Raw genomic sequence first — 27,260 nt, 5'->3', positions numbered from 1 at the left:
CCATCATTGTGTCTCAAATAGCTACTGTAATTTTGTGATAGAGTAGAGCTTTCTTATCAGGATTGACTGCCTTATCAACATGAAAGTTTTACCATGTGGGGATGTATCCTTCTTCCTGCAGACACTACGGATGAACACACTCTGCTGGGTTGATCCAAGCTTGTACAGACCTCTCCCAACACAACCATTCACTGTGTGGCATGGACAACCCATTCCACCCCTCAAGGAAGAAGTCACATACACTGCAAGCCAAACTGTACCATGCAGGTTCCTAAGCTCACAAGGCAATTGTGGCAGAAGGCAGTTAAAATATAAAATTTTCTGTATACGGTCATATGCTGCCTCCATACCCAAAGTTCTTGCTGAAGTATAGAAGAAATCTGTTACAAATACTTCTGTGAACAAAGCCCTTTGTTGTTATCAAAGGAAGTCATTCATTTAAGTGGCTACATGACTTTTCTTTATGGTAAGACAAGCAATCACAGACTTTGCTGTGACTGGAAGAGCAATAAAAATAATAATTAGAAAAGAGTCATTTTTATGGACTTAATTTTTAAAAAATAAAAAAGGGTCAGGGAACCTCGTCTAATTCCTTGCCAATTCATAAAAGCTGTGTCTTTGATTTCTCTAATATACCAATGAAATTAAAAGTTAATAAAACTCTACTGAAAGAGAACAATTCCTTGGCTTCCACAGAGAAATATATTCTTTAATACATCGCCATTCATTATGACTGACGAGCCTTTTTGCACTTGGGTCTGCTGTTCGTAAAAGAAGTTTTAAAATCACATCAAAAGTTACTTCTAAGGAATACTCCCCTATTTGAAATTATTACTAAGACTTTTTAAAGAAAAAGGACATCCGTATTATCTTACTAATAGCTTATTAAAATGGCCAAGAGCTTGCTTTAGAATAGAAGTTATAGAAAATAAGTAAGGAGAAGAGACACTGTAATAAACCTTATTAGAGCTAACTAATTTCGGTATATGAAAACCTGAGAAATAATTTCAAAATCTTCTTAGCATCACACACAAATAGGATTCTCTCAAAGAGAAATGTTCTAAAATATGTTTTCATTTTCAAGTCATTGCAAGAACAAAAGAAATTACAAATCAGTGACATAGCAATAATGTTGTTGTTGTCTTACAGAAACATCCTGGAAATTATTCACCTTTCTCCAGTCAGTTTTTTATTGTTTTATTTACTGTCAGAAAAACACTTCATTAGCTTTCACCTATGAACTGGAAAAGTGCATTTTAGTGCAGTTTCTGTATCCTTTAGGCCAATGCCATCAAAGCCACTTTGTATTTTCTAACTAAATCTGTTTGACTCATATAATCTCATTTCATGTTTCTTCTAATTAGACTGGGTTTTTTCACTCTTCAGCACTAGAGGAATGCCTGCTGCACATCATCTTCTCAAGAACCAGCCCAGTCAGAGACAACTGCTGCTGTTTCTCCAAATGACTACAGCTAGCTGGATTTAAATAAATTTTCTTCTTGCCTTTGATTGTCTATACCACTGCTGTTCTACATAAGAAAATACACGGTATAATAACTAAATGCTTTTATTGAACAGGATTACGAGTTATTATTACTTTCATTTTAATAACTCAGGCGTTGCCAAGACCAACTCCACAAAACACCACAAGGCTAATTTTGGCAGCTTCATGGGTCTGATTGTGATTTAAAGGTCCAAAGAAAGCCAGAAAGCAGTAGGAAATGAACAACTATCCATGGAGGTAGTCAAGGGAGAACATTTAAGTCTTTTGTCCTCAGTCAGGAACTATTATTTCTATAAAAGAAATCTAATTTGGATCCTATGAATCCTTCACAGATGCTTTCACTCAGAACAGCAGTTAATAGCTGTATTATGGAGAATTACATTATTGCCTAAATTCATAAATTCAAGCTGCATCTTTCTTGCAGTTCACTTCCTGTGACATTCTGTATCTCCTATTTATACCTCAAACCTTACTGTAGCACTTACATTTTAAATGGAAGAAGATGCAGAAACTGTGGAGGGTATTTAAATTAGAACAAAGCATTATGATCATAATATCAACCACAACACATGTAATTACATTATCTTCTTCGAAAACACAGTAATAAAGGGGGAAAAAAATAAAAGGGGGACAATATATTGGGTACAAAAGAAGTAAACCCCCAAAAGAGAATGTAGCCTTGCCTTTGACAAGTGCATTACATCTACTGCCTGTAGATTTATGGCTTTCTCTCTAGTCTTCATTCCAGCAATCTTTGTCAGCTTGACACACCTGTACATTTTGAATTGAACGGCAAGACAAGGAGATGAGTTTCTTCTGAGATTGTAGAGAGATAACTTGTGCACCAAGTGTAAGAGCTGTTAAGTCACCTACAGCATTCCTGGAAGGGATGGGATATCGTAGTATTATTTACAACTCCTGTGCAGTTTGCTTTAAAGGTTTTATTAAACAGACACTTAGAGAAGTTATTTTTTCCTAAGGTAATTACAGATGTGACTCAATTAGGGTACTAAAATAGATACTTTAGCTGGTAGAAAAAATATTTTAATAACGAATTTAAAATAAAATAGTTGTACCTTCCTACAGCAAGGAAATACCTTAAAAAAAAACCAAAAAACAAAACAAAAACAAACACAAACAAACAAACAAAAACAAAAAAAAAAACCCCATCCACAACTAAAACCAATATCTCCTTTGAAGCTGTAAAACTTGCTTTAAAATCAATGAAAAAACTAACTTACTGGAGAATAACACCATTTCCTTCAAAGCAAAGTGGTGATTGAAATGGAATGTATTTTTTTATTCATTTCCCCGCGCTCATCTTACAACAGATTAGTAATGAGTAGATGAGTTGTTTATTTCAGAAGAACTCATACATATAAGCAGGATTTTAGAAAGTTCACACGCAACAGATTGTGGTACGAATTTGTATATTTTATTATCATTTCATTCCACCCAACTGCACACAAAGAAATCATTCAAATTATGAAGAAAGTATACTGGAATGTTGATTTTAGCAGGGTTTTTTTCTAAATTCTCCTTTTTAAGACTAAAAAATTGATTTTTAAAGGGGATATACGTGAAATTTCAGTATGAAACAATTATTTTCATAAAACACAATACTTGAACATTTTAAAAATACTATGGAGTTGATAAACAGTCATAAATTTAACACAGGTTCCCTCTAATTAAAGAGTGGTTCTCAAAATAAATCAACAATTCCCTAGTGCACTTATAAAGCGAAAAGATCAAAAGCAGGAACTGGTATCTTTCCTTCCAGTGTTAATTAGTAATTAAAAATCTTAGCTTCATTAGTACCTACTCTGAAATGGTTTGATTTTTTTTTTTTCTTTTTTTTGCTGGGGAATGAAGATGTCACACAGACAAATCCTGCAACAAAAGTCATAAAGATTAACCACTTTTGAAAAAGTCATAAAGATTAACCACTTTTGAAACTGCTTGCCTTCATCACAGTTAAAAAAATATATGAAACTGTATTATTTTCTTTTAAATACACATCTTACTTTTAGACCTCAGCTTTCAGTTGGTCTGGAGCTGCATGTAGTTGCATGTATTGCATAATTATACTGGCCAAGTAACACCCTTCCTCTATGACAGTTCAGATCTGACTGATAATTTTAAGAAATAAAAATATTAGATTTTTCTTTTCTTTTCTTTTCCTTTTTTTTTTTTTATTTTATTTTCATAGTACAGAAACTGACAGCTCCTACTATTTGGTTCAACTGCAAGTCCTAAAGAATTTCCTGTATTTGGGGCAAGAGGGACAGGATTGGGCCTTGCCACTCTTTCAAAATCGAGTCGATTAAACAAATGTCCCCGTATGGATTTCAAGTGTCTTCCAGTTGCAATTTACTTGATGCCTCCGATCCTGATTCCGTTTTCACAGCTCGATATTTTCTGCATACAAGGTAATCATCAGGATAGCAGTAAACCCCGTTAGTAAACCAGCATTCTGAATAAGGAAGAATGTAAGATCCGTCTTTCTTCCTGTCACTTTCTCCCGCAGCATATCATTCATCTCTGGGAACTGAAAAAAGGAAATTTTTAGGTAAGTATTGCCATCTCGTGGCAGCATGCTTAATTTAAGGCATTAAGAACTGAACCATACTGCTACTTTGGATTGAATATTAGAACTAACAGAGGATCAAGGCAGCCACAGGAAAATATCATCCTAATTACCCTGAAAAACCACTCCACCAAGGATGGTAGGATAAAATGGTGGGTTTTTCCTCTCTACTGTGACTTCTTCTGGTTGTGTCTCATGCAAATTTTCCCTTTTTGATTCCAGCATCCTCCTAGGTTCCAATTGTTGGTCCATGTGTTGCTAGGAGCAGCTGGCCTTGTATTGCTAAATGTTTTGTTTCCTCCTTCACTGCTATAAAGAGGAATCCTTGTTTGGGAAACAGAAGATTACGATTCTTCTTCTCTGTCTAAAGGAAAATGAAGTGAAGATGAGAACATGGACAACCCCTCAGAAATTAGAAACCTTTTTTACATGTCTGGTGGGCTCATCAGGTAGGAAGGAATCTAGGAAGAAGAGGAAGACAACTGGTGTGAAACTGGTGGTAGGAGATTCAATGTGACATTACAGTGCCATGAAGGGATTCTTCGTTCCATAATATACATCTTAATGGCTAACACAAGAGCAAAGGGTCACTGATCTGCTGCTAACTGCAGAAACAAAGATATTGCCTCTGGAGCCAGTGGGGGTGATGGCAGAAGAGCACAGGCATGTAGTTCCCTGCATGGGATGATTCAAGCTATGCTCGCTGCAGGTAAAGTCAACTATAATGGCTTTTGAGAAATAAGCCTTAAAGTATTCTGTTCTACTGAGAATAGTATAACCAGAATACAATGAAGACAGTTTATTTCAGCCCTAGTTAGGAAACCTTCAGGCTGGGTGACTCAGAAACTGTATCTTTCTTTGATCTCACAACACAAAAACAGTCATTGAAGGTAATGCAACTCTTGAAGAACAGGCTAAGGTTAGCAGGAAGAGTCCAAAGCTTCCCAGAAATCAGTTCAAGAGCTCCGTCACACTCTTGCACAAGAGGGCAAAACCAGATTAACTTCATGCCATACAGCAAAGCTCATTTGTGCACACACCTCAGCGTACATTCCCACCTGCCCACAGCCTCCCCACGCAGCGATCCTATTGGCAGAGGCTGGACTATGACAGCACTGGAAGAAAAAGGAACAGCAAAAAGAAAAGGAGGAAGGCATGACATTCCAGTTAATCCTACCTGCTTCTGGACAAGCAAACCAGAAGTGTGTGAAAATCGTAAGAAAGTGGAAAGCCAGATTTCTGTACAGAGCACTTCAATACCCTATTTCAGACTTTTCAGGGGGAAGAAAAGTTCAGATAGGTAACTGATACAATCCAAAAACCTATAAAAAGAAAGACAGGAGGGTACAGGAAGAGAGAGAGATAGAGAGGGACAGAGAGAACAGAACAACAGATACAAAGAAAAGAATGTTACCTACTTTGATGGATTTAACAACAAACTACGGTCACTATAAATTTATGCCATGAATTTTACACATCAGAGTTCAGTACATTACTATTCATTATGTGAGTGAAGCTAAATGAAAAGCAGTAGCAATTAAGGTACTGCAAGCTTATAAAATAAACTACTTATATTGTTTATAATTCTAACTTATTAAATCCTATACTAGTACCTAGACTATAACAGTATTTCATAAAATAGCCACTATAAATGTATAACAGTTCCTAAATGCACATGGAACCAAACTGGGGTCTCAAATCTTTTCAGATCCAAGCCTCAGTCTTCCAGTTCTGCACTCAAATGAATTCTCATGTGGCAGATGTAAACATCTTTGCCTCTGTTGCATCTGTTCTTACAACACTGAATTAAACATAATAAAAGTTTAAACTCTTGAAAGATCTCTCTCGTTCTGAGACAAAACATCATCATAAGAGGAAATTATGGAATAATGCTAAGTGCCTGTGAATCCAAATTTTTTTTCCCAATATGATCTGGATTTTAGCACAATTTCTTTTCCTTATATCTTCTAGCACACTTTGAAAAATAAATGGTTGACAGTGTATTTTGGATAGAACTCAGCAAAATTTTTTGTCTGAACCACAAAAATGAGGCTGGCACTCTTTAATTTAAATCAGGATGGAATTTAAATCAAGTTTTTCATTATCACTGTGGTTACACAACACCTTTCATTCAACTCAAAACTTAATATTTAACTCCATTCTGTTTACCTTTCTTTTTTGTTTTTCTTTCACAAGGTGGTTTAAATAGACAAATGAACCTTTTACAATGATAAGGTGGAATACAGTGACACTTCAAAATGTTGAAACAAAATATTTATATGCTTTTTACTCTTTGATTAAACCAGGCCAAATTCATGAAAGGCTTGTCTCTGTCTAAAACTTCTTTTTAATAATATGATGAGGTGAAAGGCTTTTGTGTTTCATGAATAAATATAACTTGTTACTGATAGGTAAGGCTTTATAAAGCCTAACAATAACTATCTGTGCACCTCTATTAAGGGTTTAAGTGACAATATTCTATTATTATTATTATTGTTATTATTAGTCACTGGCATGAGATGGAGAAAATACTAAATTCTACTGGAGAGGCTTAGTGGAGTGTATGGGGTTTTTTCAGATAAATAAATAACTGAAAATGAAATTATATCTCACCATATCTGCCAGGGAGATGTACAGGAACATTCCACCAGCTATAGCAAAGATGATGTTAGGGGCAAAGTTGTTGCCTACTAATATTCCAAAGGCCAACCCAACGTAACAAGAACACGCGGATAGGAAATTGAAAAACAGCGCCTGCCGAGTACTCATTCCTGCATTAAGCAAGATGACAAAATCCCCTAAAAGAATAAAAAAAGAGAAAACCATCTTTAGAAAATTATATTGTGTTTATTTTCTGATTTCAAAGGAAGTCTGAAGAAAAGACATTATTTGTATACACATTAAAACCCTGTGTTGTTTTTCTGTGTTCAAATATGTGATGAGGATTTCCCTTCAATACTAAGGCAACTGAAATATTCTAAACAAATAATGATGCAAGATGGAGTTAAGAGCACAGGAACACACAACTACCAGTGATGATTTTTGGTTTTAAAATTAATTAATGCAACACTGTATGCAGCATATATAAACAGGATAATTAGTACCTGTCCAATATATGGTCCCAGCTTCCACCCACCTGCACTTGGGAACTTCCTGTGCCAGATGTGTGTTTTGGTGTTCAGTAACTTTCTGATGAATATTTTTTCTATTAATTTGTCTAACTTTCTTTCAACCTCTGCCAACTTTACGCCAACACATCCACCTACAACAGTGATTTCCACAGCAAACAACAAGTGCAATAGAGTTCTTTACCCAGTTCATGAGGAAACTCTTCACACAGGATGGCTATGGAGGTACTAAGCCCTTGAAGCAGAGACAAAGTGAAAGAAGCCCCAATAGCCAAGCCATCTATGAAATTATGTACGGCATCACTCAATGTCACCATCCAAGCAATGGTCCCAATCTTTGACAGTGGGCGCCCCTTAAGACACTTGCATAAACTGCTTTGGATGACTTCTTCCTGGAAAAAAAAAAATAAAACAATTGCACAAAACACTGAAAAGAAGCCAATGAATCTTTAAATCATAAATAAATAAATAAATAAATAAATAAATAAAATTAAAGACGCTTCTGTCTTTAAATGAATGCTGAATATAATTCAAGCACTCCTGCATATGGAGACCAAATTGTTTTGCCCAAGAAGAAAATGGCACGGCAGTAGCACCAAATGTTTTCTGTTTCAACGAGGTAACACGCAGGACCCAACCACCCTTCTGACTGTGAAGTGTCACCTGGTTGCCCTTCAGCTGAGACAGGAAACAATTTAGGTCACAGTGGTCTGAATGTCTCTCTGGAGTCTCTGCCAGACAAAGACAGTCCCAAGCCTCCTATGCCACCTCCATAGAAGCGTGAATAGTCAGAAGGATCTGATCTCAGTGACTGGCAGCATCTGTATTTATACCAACTGGCACTACGTTATTATCTCAGACACACGCAGTAACAGAATTCTATCTACAGGATATATATGATGTGTCTGTACTGTAGACTATGTCAACAGTACAGACACATTCAGGTATTCCATAAAGTTTATTTCTAATTTTGGACAATGATAGTCAAGTCCAGTTATTCAAATTAGCTCCTACAAATTGAATGTTTAATAAAAACAGTGGTGGCTAATTTTGACTGCACAAGTAAAGGCTCAGAGCATGAAATCAACAAGCTAATATAAAACTGCAGTGCACATACACTCCAGGGATCTCACTAATTCTTCCCAGAAGTGGAAGTAATTTATACATGTGGTGCCATGAAATAATGAAAAACCTGAACACACATAAAAGGAACTGCCATTTTAACTGAGAGTACAAACTAAGCTCCCCTAAAAGTTCCCGATGATCCATTTGATGAATTTCTGTACACACTACTGTATTTACAGAATATTTGCAATCATTATAGTATTTCACCTATTTTAAAAAGATTGCTTATAGAGTATTAACTAATGCTTGCTTACTGGAATATATAAGCAGCAATATATATACATCCATGTGCCTACAGACATACATAGCCCAGATTAGTAAAGGCTGGAAGAGACCATGGTGGCTCATTTGGTCCAACATCCCTCCTCAAGCACATTGCACAGGATTGCATCCAGGCAGTTCTTGGATGTCTCTAACGAGGGAGACTCCAGAACCTCTCTGGGCAATCTGTTCCAGTGCTCAGTCACCTGCACAGTGAACCAGCTCTTCCTCATGTTCAGGTGGAACTTCCTATGCATCGGTTTCTGCCCATTGCCTCGTGTCCTAGTGGCTGGTGTCACTGAGCAGAGCCTGGTTCTGTCCTCTTCACAGCCTCCCTTCAGACACTCACAGGCATTGCTGAAGTTTCCTTCTCTGTCATCTCCTCTCGAGGCTGAACAGGCCCAGCTCCCTCAGACTTTCCTCATAAGAGATGCTCCAGTCCTCTCATCACCCTTGTGGCCTCTGCTGGACCCACTCCAGGAGCTCCATGTCCCTCTTGTGCTGAGGAGCCCAGAACTGGACACAGCACCCCAGGTGTGCCTGCCTCACCAGGGCTGAGCAGAGGGGCAGGACCACCTCCCTTGACCTGTGGCACTGCTCTTCCTAATGCACCCCAGGATGCCAATGGCTTTCTTGGCCACAAGGACACACTGCTGGCTCATGGACAGCTTGTTCACCAGGGCACCCAGGTCCTTCTACACAGAGCTGCTTCCAGCAGATCAACCCCCAGCCTGTGCTGGTGCCTGGAGTTATTCCTTCCCAGGCACAGGATGGTGCATCTGCCTTTGTTGGATTTCAGGAGGTTCTGCTCTGCCCATCTCTCCAACACGTCGAGGCCCTTCTGAAGCGCTGCACAGCACTGCGGGGCATTGGCCTCTCCTCACACGTTTGTGTCATCAGTGAACTTCCTCAGGAGGCATCTGCCCCTTCACCAAGTCCTTGATGAGTAGGTTAAACAATACAGGGTCCAGTACTGAACCCTGGGGGACACCACTAGTGACAGGCCTCCAGTCACACCCTGACCCACTGAGATCTGCCATTCAGCCAGTTCTCAATACACCTCACTGTCCACTCATCCGTCCCACACTTCCTGGGTTTGCCTGTGAGGACACTGTGAGACACTGTCAAAAGCATTGTTTAAGTTAAGGCAGGCAGTATCCACTGCTCTCCCCTCATCCACACACATCTCCACTTCTTGAAGTAGGACAGAGGAACACCTCCTTCCCCTTAGGAGAAGGCGAAAGAGTATTCCAAGAAATTTTCCTTAATTATTAAAAAGGACGTTGCAAATTGTTTTAGTTTTGCCATGGGCAAATGCTACCAGGCAAACTGAATTTTGAACTTCAAGGAAATAAAATTATTAACAAATTCTTACAAAATCTTTAAGGATAGAGCTATGAGGTCTGTTGCATGATTTGCTCACAAGGCTTTTATCTGATTACATTCTTGTATGTAGGAGCTGCCTTGGGACAGGACAAAAGTTCAGGTCAGGAATTTCTGAGTCAGGTGCCCATTGCACTGCCTGGAACTCATAGATAATAAAACCTTGGTTGAGTAGTGCCAAAACTACCACAAAGCAGCTCCTATTCAGTCCACAGGAAGTTCTGAAATTGTACTTTTTTTGACTTGAAAATGAGAATGGTATCAAAAAGTCAGGAGTTTCCCTGCTGACTTAAACACATAGATTTTAGATTTGTACTACACACTTGCCTTTAGTTTTTGAAGGCTTTCCTCTTAACATTTCCTCTAACACAAGCAATGCCAAACATTTTTTTGAGATTATTAATTTGTACCTGTACTATTTCTGTTTGAGATAGGATTACTTACAAGTAATAGATCTCTCTCTTAATCCATGAAGACAGGCTGAACATCACTTTAAGAAAGAAGTATTACAAAGAAAGCCATACAATATACATGAGTATAAGAAAGCCAAAGTACAATTAGCAAAGCTCTTCTAACCAATTCATCCAGCTTCCTGAGCTAAAGATCTGTTCTCTGTTTTTTTCTGTTCTCTGGTGACCATCCTTCAAGCTGACTACAAATTGGAGGAAAGATTGTTATGTAGAACATCCTGATTTCTGCCTAAAGCACATAATCTTTCTTGCACATTTCTAGTGTCACTGAGGAAAGGGTATTTGATCTAATGCACGAATTTTCATTTTAAATAATCCACATGTTTTTTCCACAAAAAAAAAAAAAAAAAAAAAAAAAAAAAAAAAAAAAAAAAAAGTAATTGCAATTAATTTAGGGTACCAGTATCGACTTACTTCTAAAAATTATTTTCTTGATCCAAAATTTCAAAATGCAGAAACAACTGCAGTTTATAAACTAGGGAATCAGTTCCTGAGATGCTTCTGGTTTTTATATATATATATATATATATATATTTGGCTATCTGCCATTTACATTTACTGTGTAGCACTGAAGAATCATAGTTCTTACATGTAATCCATTTTAAATAATGTCTTGACAACTTCTCTAAATTATATAAAGTACAATGAAATTGCTTTTCTGGATTTACATTCTGAACTTTACTAGATCATGTATCCAGTAGAAGTAGATGAATGAGTAATACATATTCTTCATGTTTAAGGTAAAGGCAGACTACTGACAATATACCCTACAAACACATAGGATTCGAAAGCAAAAAATTTAAAATGTCTGTCTTATCTGGACTATTTCTGTTTTGTCATGGTAGTTTAGAAGGCATCAAAAGAGATGCCAGCTAAGGAGCCCTGTAATACCCAACTGGACTATCAGGTTTAATTTTTATTAATTATTAGTGCAGTTCTACATCATTTGTATCTCCATAATTTATGGTAAACCAAAGACAACCTTGGTATTTATGCTTTTCTAAACACAGGGCACTTTTTAAAAAGTAATGACCTCTCCTTCATTCCCAAACTAAAGAAATTATACAGAGACCCTTTTATTTTATCCTATGATAGCTTGGATTACTATTGCTATTTTCAATGCATGTCTGATTCCCTCAGACATGAACCAGACAAGTCCTCTGGAAGAGCCCCCAGGACCAAGAAGGGACCCTGACGCTGCCTCCAGGCAATAAATAAAGGCACTGTAAAGTTTTGTTATACAACTCTAACAATGTGCACTCAGAACACAGACATTTCACCAATTTGTCTCTGAAATAACTTTCCTTCAAAGTTTCTGTTGTCAAGCCATATTTCAGTGCATAGTAGATAAAAACTCTGGGTAGAGCACAAAGGTTTCCAAGGTTGCACTTACTGCTGCAAGTGAAAACAAAGTAGGGGACTAATTAAACATTTATTCGGGCAGTCAATCTCTTCTGGTATTAAAGGAGAGAATGTAGCTGGATCCCCGTGGCTGAAAACAGTTACCACACCTTGACACAATCAAGATTCAAACTTCCTCTTTAAAGCCCTCATTTTGACTTCTGACTACTCCGTACTTGCCCTCTTTAACAAGCTGTCAATTATGAAGACACACTAAAATTCTCTTTGGTACACATTAGGTTATGCCAAGTGGTTTTGTCTTAAATACTACATTCTTGTAAAGTTGAATGCACACCTACCCTCCTGTCATAACCCTAACTGCCCCAAAGCACCTCGGCCACGCTGGCCCTCCCCTGAGACAGCCCCTTTGAACCTCACTGGAGGAGGAGAAGGGCAATGATGGCTTTTCTGTTGCTACACAATATCATAGAATCATTAGGTTGGATCTCCAAGAGCATCAAGTCCAACCATTAACCCAATGCTCCCAAGTCCACCACTAATCCATATCCCTAAGCAACACCTCTATGCACCTTTTAAACACCTCCAGAGATGGTGATTCCACCACTTCCCTGGGCTTGACAATGCTTGACAACCCTTTCCGTGAAGAACTTTCTCCTAATATCCAATCTAAACCTCTCCTGGCACAACTTGAGGCTGTTTCCTCCTGTTCTGTCACTTAATATTGGAAAGAAGATACTGACCCCCACCAGGCTACAACCTCCTTTCAGACAGTTGCAGAGTGCTAAGGTCCCCCAAAGCCACTTTGCTCCAGGCTAAACAATCCCAGCTCCCTCAGCTGCTCCTCATAGGACTCATGCTCCAACTCTTTCACCAGCTTTGTTGCCCTGCTTTGGACATGCTCCAGCACCTCAATGTCTTTGTAGTGAGGGACCCAAAACCCAACACAGGATTTGAGGTGCAGCCTCAGCAGTGCCACAGGGGTATGATCCTCCTGGCCACACTGTTTCTGTTTCCACTGAGAGCGGATGCTTCTTTTGCTTGTTTTGTAACTCTACAAAATAAAACTTATGGACACTCATAATACTAATTCCCTCCTGGTGCCCATGTAATTTTAATAATTAAGTATGTCTCTTCTAGTTTTTAAGATGTTCAGAATCCACCACACTTCACAACATTTCTACGGTAAGGACAAGTACAATTTCGGTGTTTTAAACAGTGTGCATCAAATGCCCTGTGAGCCTGCAGGGTTAATGCAGAACTCCCAGATTTTCTCCTGGTTGTTAGGGACTGCCTCTGGCTTGTTCTCCTGCTTGCTCCTCTCTGCTCCCCATAACTAACTTACTGGCTTATAAGAATGGATGGCAAACAAAAACTCTCTGCTATGAAAAAAGTCTGCCTTAAGACATCTGAAAATTTTTTTCCTATGTGTTTTTAATTTTTTTTTTCTCCAGTATGGGACAGTACCTCTCCTCCCTGCACAGTACTGCTCCTCTCTGTACATGGAAAAAGACTAAAGAAGCACAAAACTTTCTCTTCCTACTTCTATTTTCTTCTCAGAGAGAATGAAGTTTTATTTGCAGTATTAAAACAAACACAAAGAAATACAGAGAACAAGTCTGAAAGATAATAATACTTAAGCCAGGAGGAGTGGCTTCTGTCTCAACATATGACCTCCATGGTTCCCACAGTATCCAGACACACCGCATTATCACAATCAGTGCTCACAATATACTGCCTGAAAGTTACTGTACTAGTTTTTCTCTTTAATCGTCAATTCAGAAGAACCAGGTTCTCACAGTTAAAGGCTTTATATATTCAGGAACAAAATACAGATCATTTTGTATGATCAACATTAACCCAACAGTAAAACACGCTATTACTCTTTAAGCAAAACAGTAACAACAACAAAACCAAAATTAACCAAATTAAATACAAATTCAAATCTGATTAGATATATCTCTCTGTCCAACCCATTTCAACACTGATATAACATAACCTTTTTTGTTGGCTAGAAATTGAGTGCAACATTCAGCTTTTTCAAGCTTGCCCCAAAACCCTGTATTTTTTCGTAGGGTTCAACCAAATTATAAGCTGTAAGTCTGCAAAAAACTTGACAAAAGTAATAAAAACTCATAGTAACTCTCCCATTAGATATGCTTATATAATTGGCAGGAATAAAATAAATAAGTAGACACAATTTTCATACCTGTGCTGAGACCACACTGATGCTGTCAAAACCAAGATTTCCATTGCTCTCTATGACAGCAGAATTTGCGTAACACACGCCCCCATTGCTGGATGATGGTGCTTTGGGTGAGCTGGTCTTATCCTGAGAATGATGCTCTTCTCCATTTTCGAAGTAATTATGGCCAGTCTAGGTTACAAATAAACAAGTAGGTAGCTAATTAAAACAAAAGCAAAACAACAATGTCAGAAAATAAAGACAAAGAGGAAAAGGTGAGGGGAGATCATATTCATGCTGCCTTGCTTTCAACACCAAGTGATTGCTGAAATGAACAGCAGTGAACATTTAATTTTTTAAATTAACTTCAAACATATTTAAGTTCCGAACTTATCTTTTACTTTTGGCCAATGAGAAAACATGAGAGACTTTTCATTTTTATACCTTTATGTAGAATCTCCCAAGCCAACCTGACCAAAAGTGATCAACATCTGCTGGTTACGCATGGTTGCTTGTCAAAAAGAGCTTATTAGCCTTTGTCTGTTTACACAAATAAAGAAAAACAAATTCATTTTTTCTATTTCTGGCTATTGTAAATGAGGGACAGTTGATCATAATTTTCAGTATCAGCAACACTTTGGGAGGAGAAAACTGAAGAGAGGTTAGAGTAGGAGGACAGGGCAGTTCCCTTTCACCAGTAGTAGGCAGGCAGGATCAAAAATGTTGAGGCACCCTTCTCTGAGACAAATTCAGCCTTGCTCAAGTGAGCACACAGAAGTCAAGTACTCTGACAAAGGGGTAGAAAGCAGAGCCCTGGGCAAGTGGAGACAACCGCAGTGTTCAGTGAAGCAGATCTGTGTATCAGAGCTTGGGGAAACAGGACTGAAGTTACTGAAGACCAGAGTCAGGCCCTCTCAGCACAGCTGCCCTTTGCAGATGGCCAAAGTGTATTTGTCACACTGATTTCTCCTGCCCAAAGAGGAACTTCACGGGCAGACTTCATTCTCTCCACCTCTTACATACTTCCATGTTTTTCTGATGTGTTTAGCTACAAGAGCAACAACTTGGTTGTTGAGAGCAACTGGAGCATATACCAAAGAGAGCAGACCACACTCACATCTGGATTCCATTCCCAGAGCTGCTTGTAACTCCCTCAAAAAAGTGAGATTTATTCCCCTATTCATATGGGTTTTAAACAGATATATCAGAACACACAGTAAGGCTGAATTCTTCAGATAAAATAGAACACCACCATCACCACATTTTATTTATCTAGCAAGTATCTCACAGAATATGACAGGTACTTTAAGGCAAGGCTCATTCAGGTAGTGATTGGTTTCATTACCTTGTTGTAGAGCTTTAGTATCACTTTAAGAATCCTCTCCACAAAGAAGAGAATATAGAATCCTCCAAACACAGCAACAGCTTTCTCAACATAGTTATCTACTTTTGGGTCAAACCCAAATGCCTAATAGTGAAGAAAAAAGCAATGCAAATTAGTCTGTAATCTAAGCACATTTCCAGAAAAACAAACAAACTTCACACTACACAGACACCCCTCTATTATAAAATCTGTCTCTATACTAACTATCTGTTTCCATGAGCAGAAATTTTAAAAGATTCTGATCTCACTACGTTTTTTAAACTTGAACAAAATGTTAACAGTGTAGCCTATTAAAGTTCACTACAACTTTATCAAATGTATTTCTCTTTTTGTTTGGAGGCAGAATAGCCCTTGGTCCTTCCCAATGAACTGCAAGACATAGAACTTGATGGCTCTGACACACACCAGAGATGGATCATAACTAACAGCTCTGAAGCCCACACAAAACTCTTTGGAGATTACAACCCACACACAGAACCCTACTGCATCATGCTTTTAAAACTGATACACTTCAGAAACTAGTATGCAAACCAAATAATGATTCCCCTTGCTTACCTCTGGAATGAGCTGGAAAATTGCATTAGAGAAGAGAGTACCAATGGCCAAGCCCACAAAGTAAGTTAAAACCTTGGGGAAATATGACTTCTTTAAGAGAGGAGTTAAAATCAATCCCAGAAGTGATGCCAAGTTAATGATAGACACAGCCAGGAACCCAAATCCCCAAACTGTGGATAAACAAAGAGAAATACAAAATATATTAGTATAACACCCACTTCAGTCTGCTTGTGATTTCTCTAATTGGCATGGGATGGTAAAAGAGTTGTTCCTTGGCTGAAATTAAAACTCACAAATATAAAATTCTTAAAATGCATAGGCAGTTAAGATGCATACATGCAGAAAGGAAATATCTGACAACACTTTCTGGGACAATCATATTAAAAATGGAAACCATGTTAGTAGAATATATGGGCTGACCTATCTGCTGCTAGTATAAACGAGGTCTCTCTACAGTCAATGAAGAGTAAAAGTTTAGGCTTAGGCCAATAGTTGAAGCAGCTATAGCATAAAGAAAAAACAAAACTTCTTACTAGTCCCAGAACCAGTTCCAATTGACATTTACTTCTAAGAAACTCCATGACAAAAAGACTGTTGTCTTGGCTGTACTAGATGTAAAAATCCTTCCTGATATGACTCCTTCAAACCACCCTGAGATGGTATCTCAATTCCTAATCCTTCTCCCTTCTCCTCTCATTCAAAGAAATTCTTCTGGCTGAAAATGCCATTATCAACAGGTGAGGCAATAGATAGTTGATAGTTGAGATAATTATAAGAGAAAAACAAAAGTGCATAAAAAAGAGGTTCTAGGTTCGAAAAGAAGGACATGTGATTTAGGAATGAAAAGGGAAAAACCTTTCCTAAGAATCATAAATGCACCAAGGCTCAGTATAATTTTGTTTCCTTCACCATAAGCATAATCTCAGATTTTAATGTTCGGGCACCACGACTTGCACAAATCCCTACCATAATTATTCTGGAACCTGAATTATAGGTTGGAGAGGTGTGGTGTGGTTGTTGCTACTCGTAAGCATTTACAGAGTTGTGCTTCTATGAAGAATTTTTTTTTCCCAGTGACATCTCAAATCCCTGTGAGTACAGAGATGTGCAAAGATGTCTACAAGGGTGCCTCAAGTGATGTCACAGAACTGTGAAGTAATCCACACGGACAGAGAGTTTGTCTTTAAAAATTAACCACAAATAATAATCAATGCCAACACAATGCTGCTTAGATGAGAAAAGTTTCATTTAATCCAGAAAGTTGCACCATTATAAGCTTGTGTGTATGTAGGGAAGTTACCTTAAATTCCTCTCTGCATAGCAGGAACTAACAGATCAGATTATGGTCTGGTATTATTTTCTGGAACACGACTGGCAAACACACTAAGCTAGATTCCCCAAGTGCAATTGGGATGGCTCTACTCTGTACAGTGTCACAATGGTTTTATGAAATTAATGTTATATTATGTCAAGAACAGAAAGCATTATAAACATTCAAAGCATTTGCAGATGTATCAATGCCAATTACAACATTCATCTGCCAATTTTGAGAAAGCTACACAGAAAGAGGGAAAAACACACAACTGGATATGGGTAGAATCACTAAACTACCTAGATTAATTTTTATTAAACTAAATGGCAATTAAGATTGTAACAATGGTTTTGAAATCAAATTTATAATAAATGGGTTTCTAGTGTCATTGTGAGTCAGGAAGCACTGTCTAAATTTGGGATTACTACAGAAGTGCAAGAGTCTTTTAGTTTAGTGTGTGGACATCTATCCATATTCTGTGCAAAAATGTACATTTTAAACTGAGTTGAAAAAATTCCAAGACAACCAATATTGACAAAATTCCTGCATTAAGGACCATATTCCACAATATCATGTATGCACTGCTGCCTTAAAATGGTTTTATTCATTAGGGCTTCATCCACACTAGCCTTTTCATGAGTCCACACATCTCAGAAAGCCGGGTAGTCTGACTTATCTACCAGAGCAGGGCACCCAGATGCAGCACTAATTCTTCCCCAGAGACTGATGCCTCAGTCAGTTTTTGCTAACTACCATTATTCTTTCTGTCTCTAAATTGCAGCCCCAATAAAGAGAACAGCCAAGATACCCAAAGGCACAAGACATCCAAAATGTAAAACTGCAGGAGTGCAAGTAAGATGCCCTCCTTACAATACTGCTGCTCAGCACTGCTCCTTGTAAGAACAGGCAGGCTCACACTCTTCCTTAACCTTGTTCTAGGATGAAGAGGAAGTAAATGCATAAATACTTTTCTGAAGAAGTCAGGCAGAGAACACAGAAAGTGTTTGTCTTGGACATGAGGAATGCCACTGGGCAGTTTCAGCTGTTTCATGCATCTCTAATCACCTCCCTATTATCTTTCAGAGAAGCAAGAAAGGGGAGGACTTGAGTGGGCCCCAAGATCAGATTGGTTAGATGGGAATTTTACAAATTCCAGGAAAAAAGATGTAACATCTGTTGTCTTCCAACTTCTACTGTACTTTGTCATCACTTATTTTTAATTCTGAGTGGCTGTTCCTAAAGGTCATTGAACTGGTGTCTTCTGTACATCTTATCCACTAGTATTTTGGAAGACAGTGTATTGCTAAGAGAGTGGGAGTCCCTGGGAAGAAAATTCACATAGGTGCATCTGGAAACAAGCATGGAGGATTTTGCTCCATGGGCAGTAGTTGAAATCATCTGGTCTCAATGCTACTGCGATACAGATTCACTTGGCGATGGGGTGGGGTGTATAAATCAACAGCTGCATTGGGCACTGGGCTTTTCTAGGAATGTCTGTTCAAACAGGTACCACTGTGTGTCGCAGTGGTTTAAAATGCCCTAACCATGGGCCTTGCAGATTTCTTGTGCTGCAGCCAAGGGAGGGGCAGGGAGAATGCTGCCTTGCTTATCTGGCTACTGGACACTGCTTCTGAGATGGTTAGATAAAAGAAAAACAAGAGGGATGGTCTAAGTAGCTTAGGAGGTTAACTGTAGGTCAAGGATTCCATGTTCAACCTACCTAACCAGCATGCCCCCACTCAAAAAAAAAAAAAGATAACAGATTCTACTCTCCAATGCAGATCTTAGGGTCTTGGTAATATGTGTCTCCACATGATACAAGCAATCTAGAGCAGTCATGCTAAATTGGTGCCATGGTTTCAGTGATTACTCGATTAGAATTATAATCTTCCACTGACACAGCAAAACACAGCTATGTTTTAGGAATGACCTCTAGTTCTTATTAAAGATTACCACCTATATTTATCAGAACATTATTAATACTAGTATTTCAAAAGTTACAAAAAGCACTTCTGTATCTCTTCTTATGAGTACTGACATTAGGCACTACTAATCCAGCATCCTAGCTTTTAACATTAATTCAGCTGACTCCCTTGGATCAGTAAGTTCATTTGGAGTACTGACTCAAATAAATAAGTCATTATATATTTGACCCTTATTAGCGCAAAAAGTGGTTTCTTTAATCAGATAAACATTACCTGTCCATTGTTTTTTTTACTGCACTGTATGATTCTGTGCGCAATAAAAACAGAAATAATAGTGAGAAAAAAAGGAAGAAAGAAGTTTAAGGCTACTTAACCATGCAACAATCTTCCTCATGGAAGGGTCATCACAGAAGATGACATGAAAGCAGGAGTCAGAATTTGGAAAGAATACAAGTGTTTTTCCTCAGTAAACCAGTCACTGGCTTGCCTGAGAGCCCCCCTAAAAATAAGTCCACTCAAATGCAGCCCAAGTAATTTTAGCTTAACCTACCTCCGCACATACAGATTCCACCATTTCCCACTGCAAATCACCTGCACAAACTTCTCTTCTGTACACTCATGTTTTCTTCTATTAATCAGCTATAAGTACAAGTCCTTACATTTCAAGGCACAAACCATTATCCAAACAGAACAAGTCAGAAAGGCTCTTCCTTAAGTGGGCAAAATATTTCATTACTTTCTAGTCAGTTCTTTCATCTTTCTTACAGCATTTTAAATAGATCACTATCAAGAGATACCAATTTTGTTTGGATAGTCTGCCAACATAAAACAGCAGTTTATGTTTCCGCTTTGGAACCATATCATCCCAAACAAGACACTCCTGTTATTTATAGATAAATGCTTACTACTCCTCTAAGAAAACCCCACTCCAGTCACAGCATTAATGCAACTAATAGTAACTAACCTTGCAAAGAATGTGGTTTAGATGTGTCCACAAAGCTTTCCTGATGATCACATGGGTGAAAAATTAGCTGTTGCAAAACTGCAGGACATATTGTAGAGAAGCTGGAATTTGATATGTGACTGTTGTTCGGTATCCCATGCAAAGAAAAGATTTCTTCACTAGTCAAACACTGCAACCAAAAGGGATTTTGACAACACATTAATGCAAAGCAAAAAATAAGACATACAGTGAGAAATCCAAGAATTACAACATGGAGATACTGTAATGAATTTTCAGGGAAGTCTACACAATGTACATTGTGCAAGAAAATACTGCAATGGCTTGATGTGAAGCAGAAATGATTCAAAGTACTTTAAGTTAGATAAATCACAAATCAATAAATGACATTTTTAAGAGACATTTGCAAATCTTTTGCCCTGAGAACTCGGACAGTTAAACCTCACAATATATTTGGAAAAATAGCTTCAAGGTACTTAAAACCTAATGTAATTACAAAATAATTAAATGAAAGAGCAGACTAGATACAGTTAAAATCTCAGAAACAGAATATGCCAGAAAACATTTGGTAATTGGTAATTCAATGACAGCTCGTTCATGTAAGTGACCACTTCTACTTTACAACAATGTTTCTTATTTATCTCCCCAAATTAACTCCTTAAAATGGTCTAAAGCTAAACATTTTTCATTCATCTTACAGCAGTAACTCTTAAGGGCAAACGCTGTCTTATAAAACCATGAGACAAACTCCTGTTTGGGATCTTCAATTTGCCTTTAGCTCAGGACACAACAGCATCTGATGGGTCAATAATAAATGTACTTGGCAGAGCTAAACCAGGCCAGGAACAAGGCAAGACTGATTCCTCTGTTTGTCATTTTCAACCAAAAAGATAAAATACAAAGCATAAAGTGTCATAAAAGATACATCTACAGAAAAAATGGAGTGTTTTAATGTGAAATGTTCCAAACTGCTGAAATCATTCACCTAACACTCTCTGTTCATTTACATTCTATATTTCCTGCAATGATAATGGAAAGTGTTCTTTTTCTGGGTGTAAACAATAGTTTTGTGCAATTATTGCTGCACAACAAACACATACCAGGGTTGAGTCTCAACACCAAAAAAATCAAATGTTTTCTTCTATTTGAGACACCAATTAAAGCACGACTCTCCCTGTAGCATAACTCAGTGTGGCTGCAATCAGAGAGCACTGGAAGCCTTAGCAAAATAAACACAAATAGTCACTCCCTGCTCTTCTCAGTTTTGTCAGCCTTCAGATTCCACACAGCACGTCTCCAGTAATTCAACATTATTATTTATAAGGCAATTAACTCCTACAGATAAGGCAGAGTGATTGTAAGTCATTTATTTCATCAGAGTTCCTTCTGCTGCTGTTAATAAATATTTTTGTTACTGTCCAAAAGGTGAAAGGCATGCACTCATCACCTGAGCATGATTCTCTGATTTGCTTGGAGGGAGAGAACATGCAGGCCAATTCAAATGACTTTAGCTAAATTACATCCAGAATGTTTCTGTCCTTCCTCTTTTACAAGCCAGTCTAGCAGAGTACTCAGACACATGCTTGAACACAAACCTAAGTGCAAATTTTGTTAAGGCCATGAGACCCTGAAGACTCAAATTTACAGAAGCAAAGTGCATATAATTTAATCTTTCAATGTCAATACTAATGTCAAAGAAGTACCACCTATAACATAAACAAAGTTTATAACAGAAGACAGTTTTTTGCTTTAAAAAACGTTGCTCCATTTGACCTACATGAAAGTAGCAAATAAAGAAATCATCACTGAAGATACAGTCTTCAACAGGTCAATACATAAACTACTGGAGCTTTCTAAACTGGTTATGTATTTAATCATTTCACTCTTAACTCTGCATTTTGGAATAATACAAATAACACATGTATTCACAGCTAATATGCCCACAGCAAAATAAATAGTTGTGGATAGTTGTAGTCTACTGGAATAGTTTCTGTATGGTGTTTATTACCAGCTCACGGAGCCATTTCTGGACGTTTGTGGTTAGAAAAATGAGCCAGTAAGAGCTGAGAATTTGCACCATAACTATCTCTGAAAGAAACTACCTTTAACTATCTCATTCCTAAAATACAGAATAGAGTATTAGCATTTTTAAATACCAATGCGTCAGTATTAACTTTAATTCACAAAAATGAAAACAATGCTGTAGGTAGGAAAACAGAAAATGGAGAGAAACTAAATCAGACACAGCATAAATTAATAAACCTGACACTTGTAACTTTGCCTATACACAAACATGGAAGTGAGAAATATCATCAGAGAAGAGCTCTTTCATGTGAAATTGAGAAACAGAGCTGTATTTAATTACTATTATTATTTTGATCAGGGACAAACCCAGAAGATAATGATTCTTATAAATGATTCATTGTTATAAGTCACCTCATACTCTCAGTAAACTCCTACATACATCCAAGAGCTAAAAAGCAAGCTTGCATGAGTTCATCAACACTATTAAAGGAATAATCAAAAGACTGGATCTATTAGAAGCCTTGGACTGGAGCAAGGAATGTTTACACACTGCAAAACTCTGTATTTATCTTTCCAGGAGAAATAAATACATTAACACAGCCACACTACTGTAAAAACATAAGGTATTTACTTTATAAGACCGATGGACCATCTCATCAGAGAGAAAATTTAGCCTCTTGGAACAGGGGACTGAATATGATGTCCTGACTCACCAAGTCTGTGGTTGTGTCTGTCCCCTGCTGTGCAGCAAGACCTTATCACAGTGATAAGGTGAGAGGATTTCCTCTAATGTGACTGTCACCAAGTGTTTAGTAGACAATTGCAAAAAATATAAAACATAACCGATCATCCCTGAACTGTCAAAAAATAATTTTAAAATGCTTTAATCAAAACTTGGGTGGATTTGAATCATAGATTTTACACAGCTACAGAATACTGAGACTTAGAAAAAATGAAACTATCAACTAGGTTATTCAAACTTATGTTTACTCTTACCCTGGTAAGCCTTTCCCAAAAATGATTGAGCAATATGGGATTCTTATAACTGGAGAAATTAACTAAAATGCTACAGTAACAGCCAACTTTTAAATGCACCCGTCCCTTCTCTGATCTTCTGCTGTGTTCTTATCATTGCTCTACCTGTTTTATCTGTAGCATTCCACATGTGAAGCACTAAAATACTCAACAGCATCCTGCACTGCAGTTTCTAGATGTTGCCAGATTAAATACCAGCCCAGCCCAGCCCAGGGCTGAGCAGTTGGTCCCACAGTAGCAACAGCAAGCAATAAATGCAGTGAATGAATTGAATTTAACAAGCTTTTTTTTTTTTCCCCCTGCTTTTTTGTTTGTGGTTTTTTTTTGTTTCCCCCCCTTAAATTATTCTGAGCATCGATAAGGCAAAATAGAGACATACAGCAGTGACTTCCTCAGCTTATTTGTAGAGAAATGAAAGCATCTAACGCTGGTGTGGTAACACCCTTGTGTCACTTAGGTAAAAATTGCATGATACAGATAATCATTCCTTCAACAAGCAACACTCCATGAGAAAGAGTCAGATGAAGCTGCTCAAATGCACTTGTGTGCTTTAGGGATTTCTCACACTTCACGACAGGTGCAAGGCACTTGTCCATGCTGGGAGTTGAGAACTGTCCACAAATACTGAAATCAGATGAAAAGAGTGTAGAAATAGGACACTTGGAGGGTACAACAAGTAAGCCTATTTAGCATCTCACTGGCCAGGCAACATCAGGTCATGATGTTGGATCAAGCCACACTCTGTCACTCTTGTCTCCTTTCTTTCAAAAGGACAAGTTGTAACTAGTGAAAAACTAACAAAAAAATCCTCAAATCGAAGAATATACTAGCCTGGCTCTAGTCTGTCTACTAAACTTACTAGATTTTGACTCATCCTGAGATGAAAGGTAATTATATCTGATTACAAATATTAATTAAAAAAATTAATTTTGTCCAAACGTTTTGTTTAAAAATAAAATGCATTACATTAAAACACATTATTCAGGTATAGCATCTAGACTGGCATAAATATAGATTTAGGAAGGCCAAAGAAGGAAACAGGAACATGATTATAGCATCTACTGATTACATCAAAGCATTAAAAAAAGGTGAGTTTAGCAAGCCTTCTTTCCAATGCCCATTTACCTTCCAGGTATTTTTTGACCAAAGCTTTTGAGCATGTCATTTAGCCCTTTGGCACACACGTGTATGGCTGCCATACTACAATGAATTCGGTGATAGAAGGTCAGGTATGGTTTCATGGGTTTCATATCTCGCTAATAATATAAAATACAGAGCAAGTAACAAGCCATCATCTCTATTAGACTGTAACTGCTAATTTTACCCCTATTAGTGGGACTAAAATGTGTGCCAATTCCACAGTAAAATGTGAAAAAACAGCACTTACCAGTATTTGTGCTTGCTTAATTACCACTTATTTCTCTGACAAGGAGTCTTAGCTTAGGTGATAACAGAAAAATTGAAGAGCAAAAAAATATAATAAACACAAAATAAAAATAATTATAAAAGTGCATGATGAAAGCAAAAAGAGACCAAAAGTACAAGAAATTGGTGACAGTTCAATCCAAAATTTCAAAAGGGTGCTCAAAAAATCCAGGTTTTTTTCTTCTACATTAAAAAATTACCATTTTTACAGACATCATAGGACACAAGTTCCAACAAACACCTACACAAGTATACACTCAAACACTATCTTAAATAATTTTTTACTCTCCCTTTTCTTTTCAAGACAACCTGGTATCAAAGGAAAACAGAAATCAATCCATCTTCTTTTGGCTTACACACTCAGACTTTCAATCTCTAAAAAAATGAATGAGCTTCTTGCAGATTTTCTCATGAGATTAATAGGCTTACCAAAATTGTTGTGAATGAGACATTAAAACTAAACACTAATACTGGGATAAAATTACAGAGACTGTTCCTTTCTGCCAGGTGCCATATCACCTGTCCCTTAGAGACCAGCTTGACACTAAAAATTCCTTCAGGGTTGGGATGAGGGACTCTCTGAAGAGCGGGGATATGTTATCTTGATTTGAAGAAAGGCCTGGAAATCATCCCACTAGCTCTGGACACAGAAGCTAAGAAGTTAAGAAGTTAAGAAAGTCTAAGATAAACCGTGCACCCTCCTACATTTATGCAGGCTGAATGGATTCAGCTGCCTTGAGGAAGACTTGAATCATTCTCCAGAGGTATTCACTTTCCTCTGTCAAGAATCAGTAGAGCTTAGGCCTCTGATGCCTTCCAACGCCCAAACTTGTGTTAGGCCTTTTCATGTCTTCTGTCATAACCAGCAGATGCTGAATTATCGACTTGTAAGCACCAAGACTCACGGTGCTCAAAAACAGCCACACAGGATTTACGTGGTGTGAGCATGCATTTGCATGCGCCCCCTGCCCAAAGCCATGGACATGCCTGACATCTCTGAGGGATCAAAATGCACTTGCTTTAATAGTTCAAGCTGATGGAGCAGATACAAGGCAAATTTTAAGAAAGAATACCAGTAAGTCAGCAAAAAAGTGGGCACATTTCAGTATGATACCCTAGATATTATTCAAGGTGAGCACAATTAGAACAGGCCTGTAAAAAAAAAAAAAAGTTAAACTTCAAGTTACTGACGAGGAACACGCATTTGTAGTAATAAGAAAGAGCATTACTTTTTTTTCCCTTCTGTAGCCTGTGCCAAAGCCTGTGTACGAGAGCTACGTGCTTTTGCAGATGGAAAACCTGAAGGACTGAAGAATCTACTCATTTCTATGCCCTTTTAAAGAAAGCTGCTTTTCATAGCCATACTCAACACTGCAAACTTGTATTTAGCATGTGTGGCTGGGAATGTTTATGTTTGTAACACACTGAGCTGGAACAGTGTTCAGTTTGTGAGATTTGAAAGCATCGACTCCAGCAAACATTACTATGCTTATACTGAATACTACATTGATTTAAGGGGAGTTAAGTCCCAATTAAACCTTTCTAAAACAAAGAGGGTTTATTCAAGGTTTGTCTCCTTCACAGAAAAAGCAGAAGAGCTACCGCTCCATGTTAAAAAACAATTCACAAGGTCCCTAGAACCATCCCTCTTCTGTTTCTTAGGGAGTGGGATCAAACCAGAGAAAACAGTCATTCCAGATTTCCTTTCATTTTTTATGACTAACTTTGTGTCTCTGATTTCTGAGCATATGGAAATCACCACCGATCTCAAAATTTCCCTTCAAGGAAACAAATTCAGTCCAGCATGGTCCTGGCAAGTGAAATTACAAAGACTTTAAAAGTAGCAATGAGATCTGAGTTTCTTGTGGAGGCATTTAACGGAGTATGAATGTTTTAAAGAGAAGCAATATTCCAATGATATCCAGTCCGTAAATTAGACATCAGTTTAAAAGGCTTTTGGTGGGGTGTACACTTTGCCCTCAACTTAGATAAAAGACGTGAAAAATTCTGAAGAAGTTTCTTTACACAAGCAGACCTGTTTGTATAATCGAGTTCTTGAGGTCTCATGACAATCGTATTTTTAACAAGTCCTGAAGATTTGCTTATCCACTTCTCGGAGGGAAACACCAGCTGGCTCTCATACACGCCTTGCTGCTGGACAGATGCTATTTAACCGCGAAAAGAGAGAGTTTCAGAGCCGAGCGGCGGGGACGGAGAGCCAATGCCGGGGCAGCCCGCGCCGCAGCAGCTCTCTCCGGCACACCGCTGCCTCTGCCCAGAACCAGCGCTCAGAGCCCCAGCAGACGTCTGCTCCCTTCCTCTCTCCCTCCCTCCCTCCTTGCCGGCTTCACCGTGAGGAAACACGAGGGCGGCGAGACCTAAGACAGCACGGAGCCGCCCAGCCGGCCCGGCGCCCTCGCTCCCGGCCGTTCCCAGCGCGGCGGCGGATCTCCCGGTACCTGGTTGTGGTGCAGGTGGGCGAGCGGCAGCGCCGAGCCCAGGGCGGGCGCGGCTCCCAGGCGCTGCAGCAGCTCGGAGAGCTGCCCCGCCGACAGGCTGTGGTTGGCCCCGAAGACGCGCAGCACATCGTCGGCGAAGCTCGCGGCGTCGGCCGCGCCCGGGAGCGGCCCCTCCAT

General features: G+C 38.4%; 1 protein-coding gene across 1 annotated transcript; it reads right to left on the bottom strand.

The window, feature by feature from the left end:
* Positions 1–2,786: 2,786 nt before the first annotated feature.
* On the bottom strand, positions 2,787–27,260 carry SLC39A8 (solute carrier family 39 member 8). Its single transcript, XM_040064753.1, has 8 exons — positions 27,084–27,260; positions 20,143–20,311; positions 15,942–16,111; positions 15,348–15,470; positions 14,027–14,194; positions 7,404–7,611; positions 6,705–6,889; positions 2,787–4,052 (listed from the first exon to the last, which is right to left on the bottom strand). Exons 1-8 carry the CDS (start codon positions 27,258–27,260, stop codon positions 3,906–3,908), a joined length of 1,347 nt encoding a protein of 448 aa, XP_039920687.1. The 3' UTR covers positions 2,787–3,905.

This window comes from Hirundo rustica, chromosome 5 (assembly GCF_015227805.2).
Source record: "Hirundo rustica isolate bHirRus1 chromosome 5, bHirRus1.pri.v3, whole genome shotgun sequence".
Lineage (NCBI taxonomy): Eukaryota > Metazoa > Chordata > Aves > Passeriformes > Hirundinidae > Hirundo > Hirundo rustica.
This window is presented reverse-complemented; position numbering and strand designations above follow the sequence as displayed.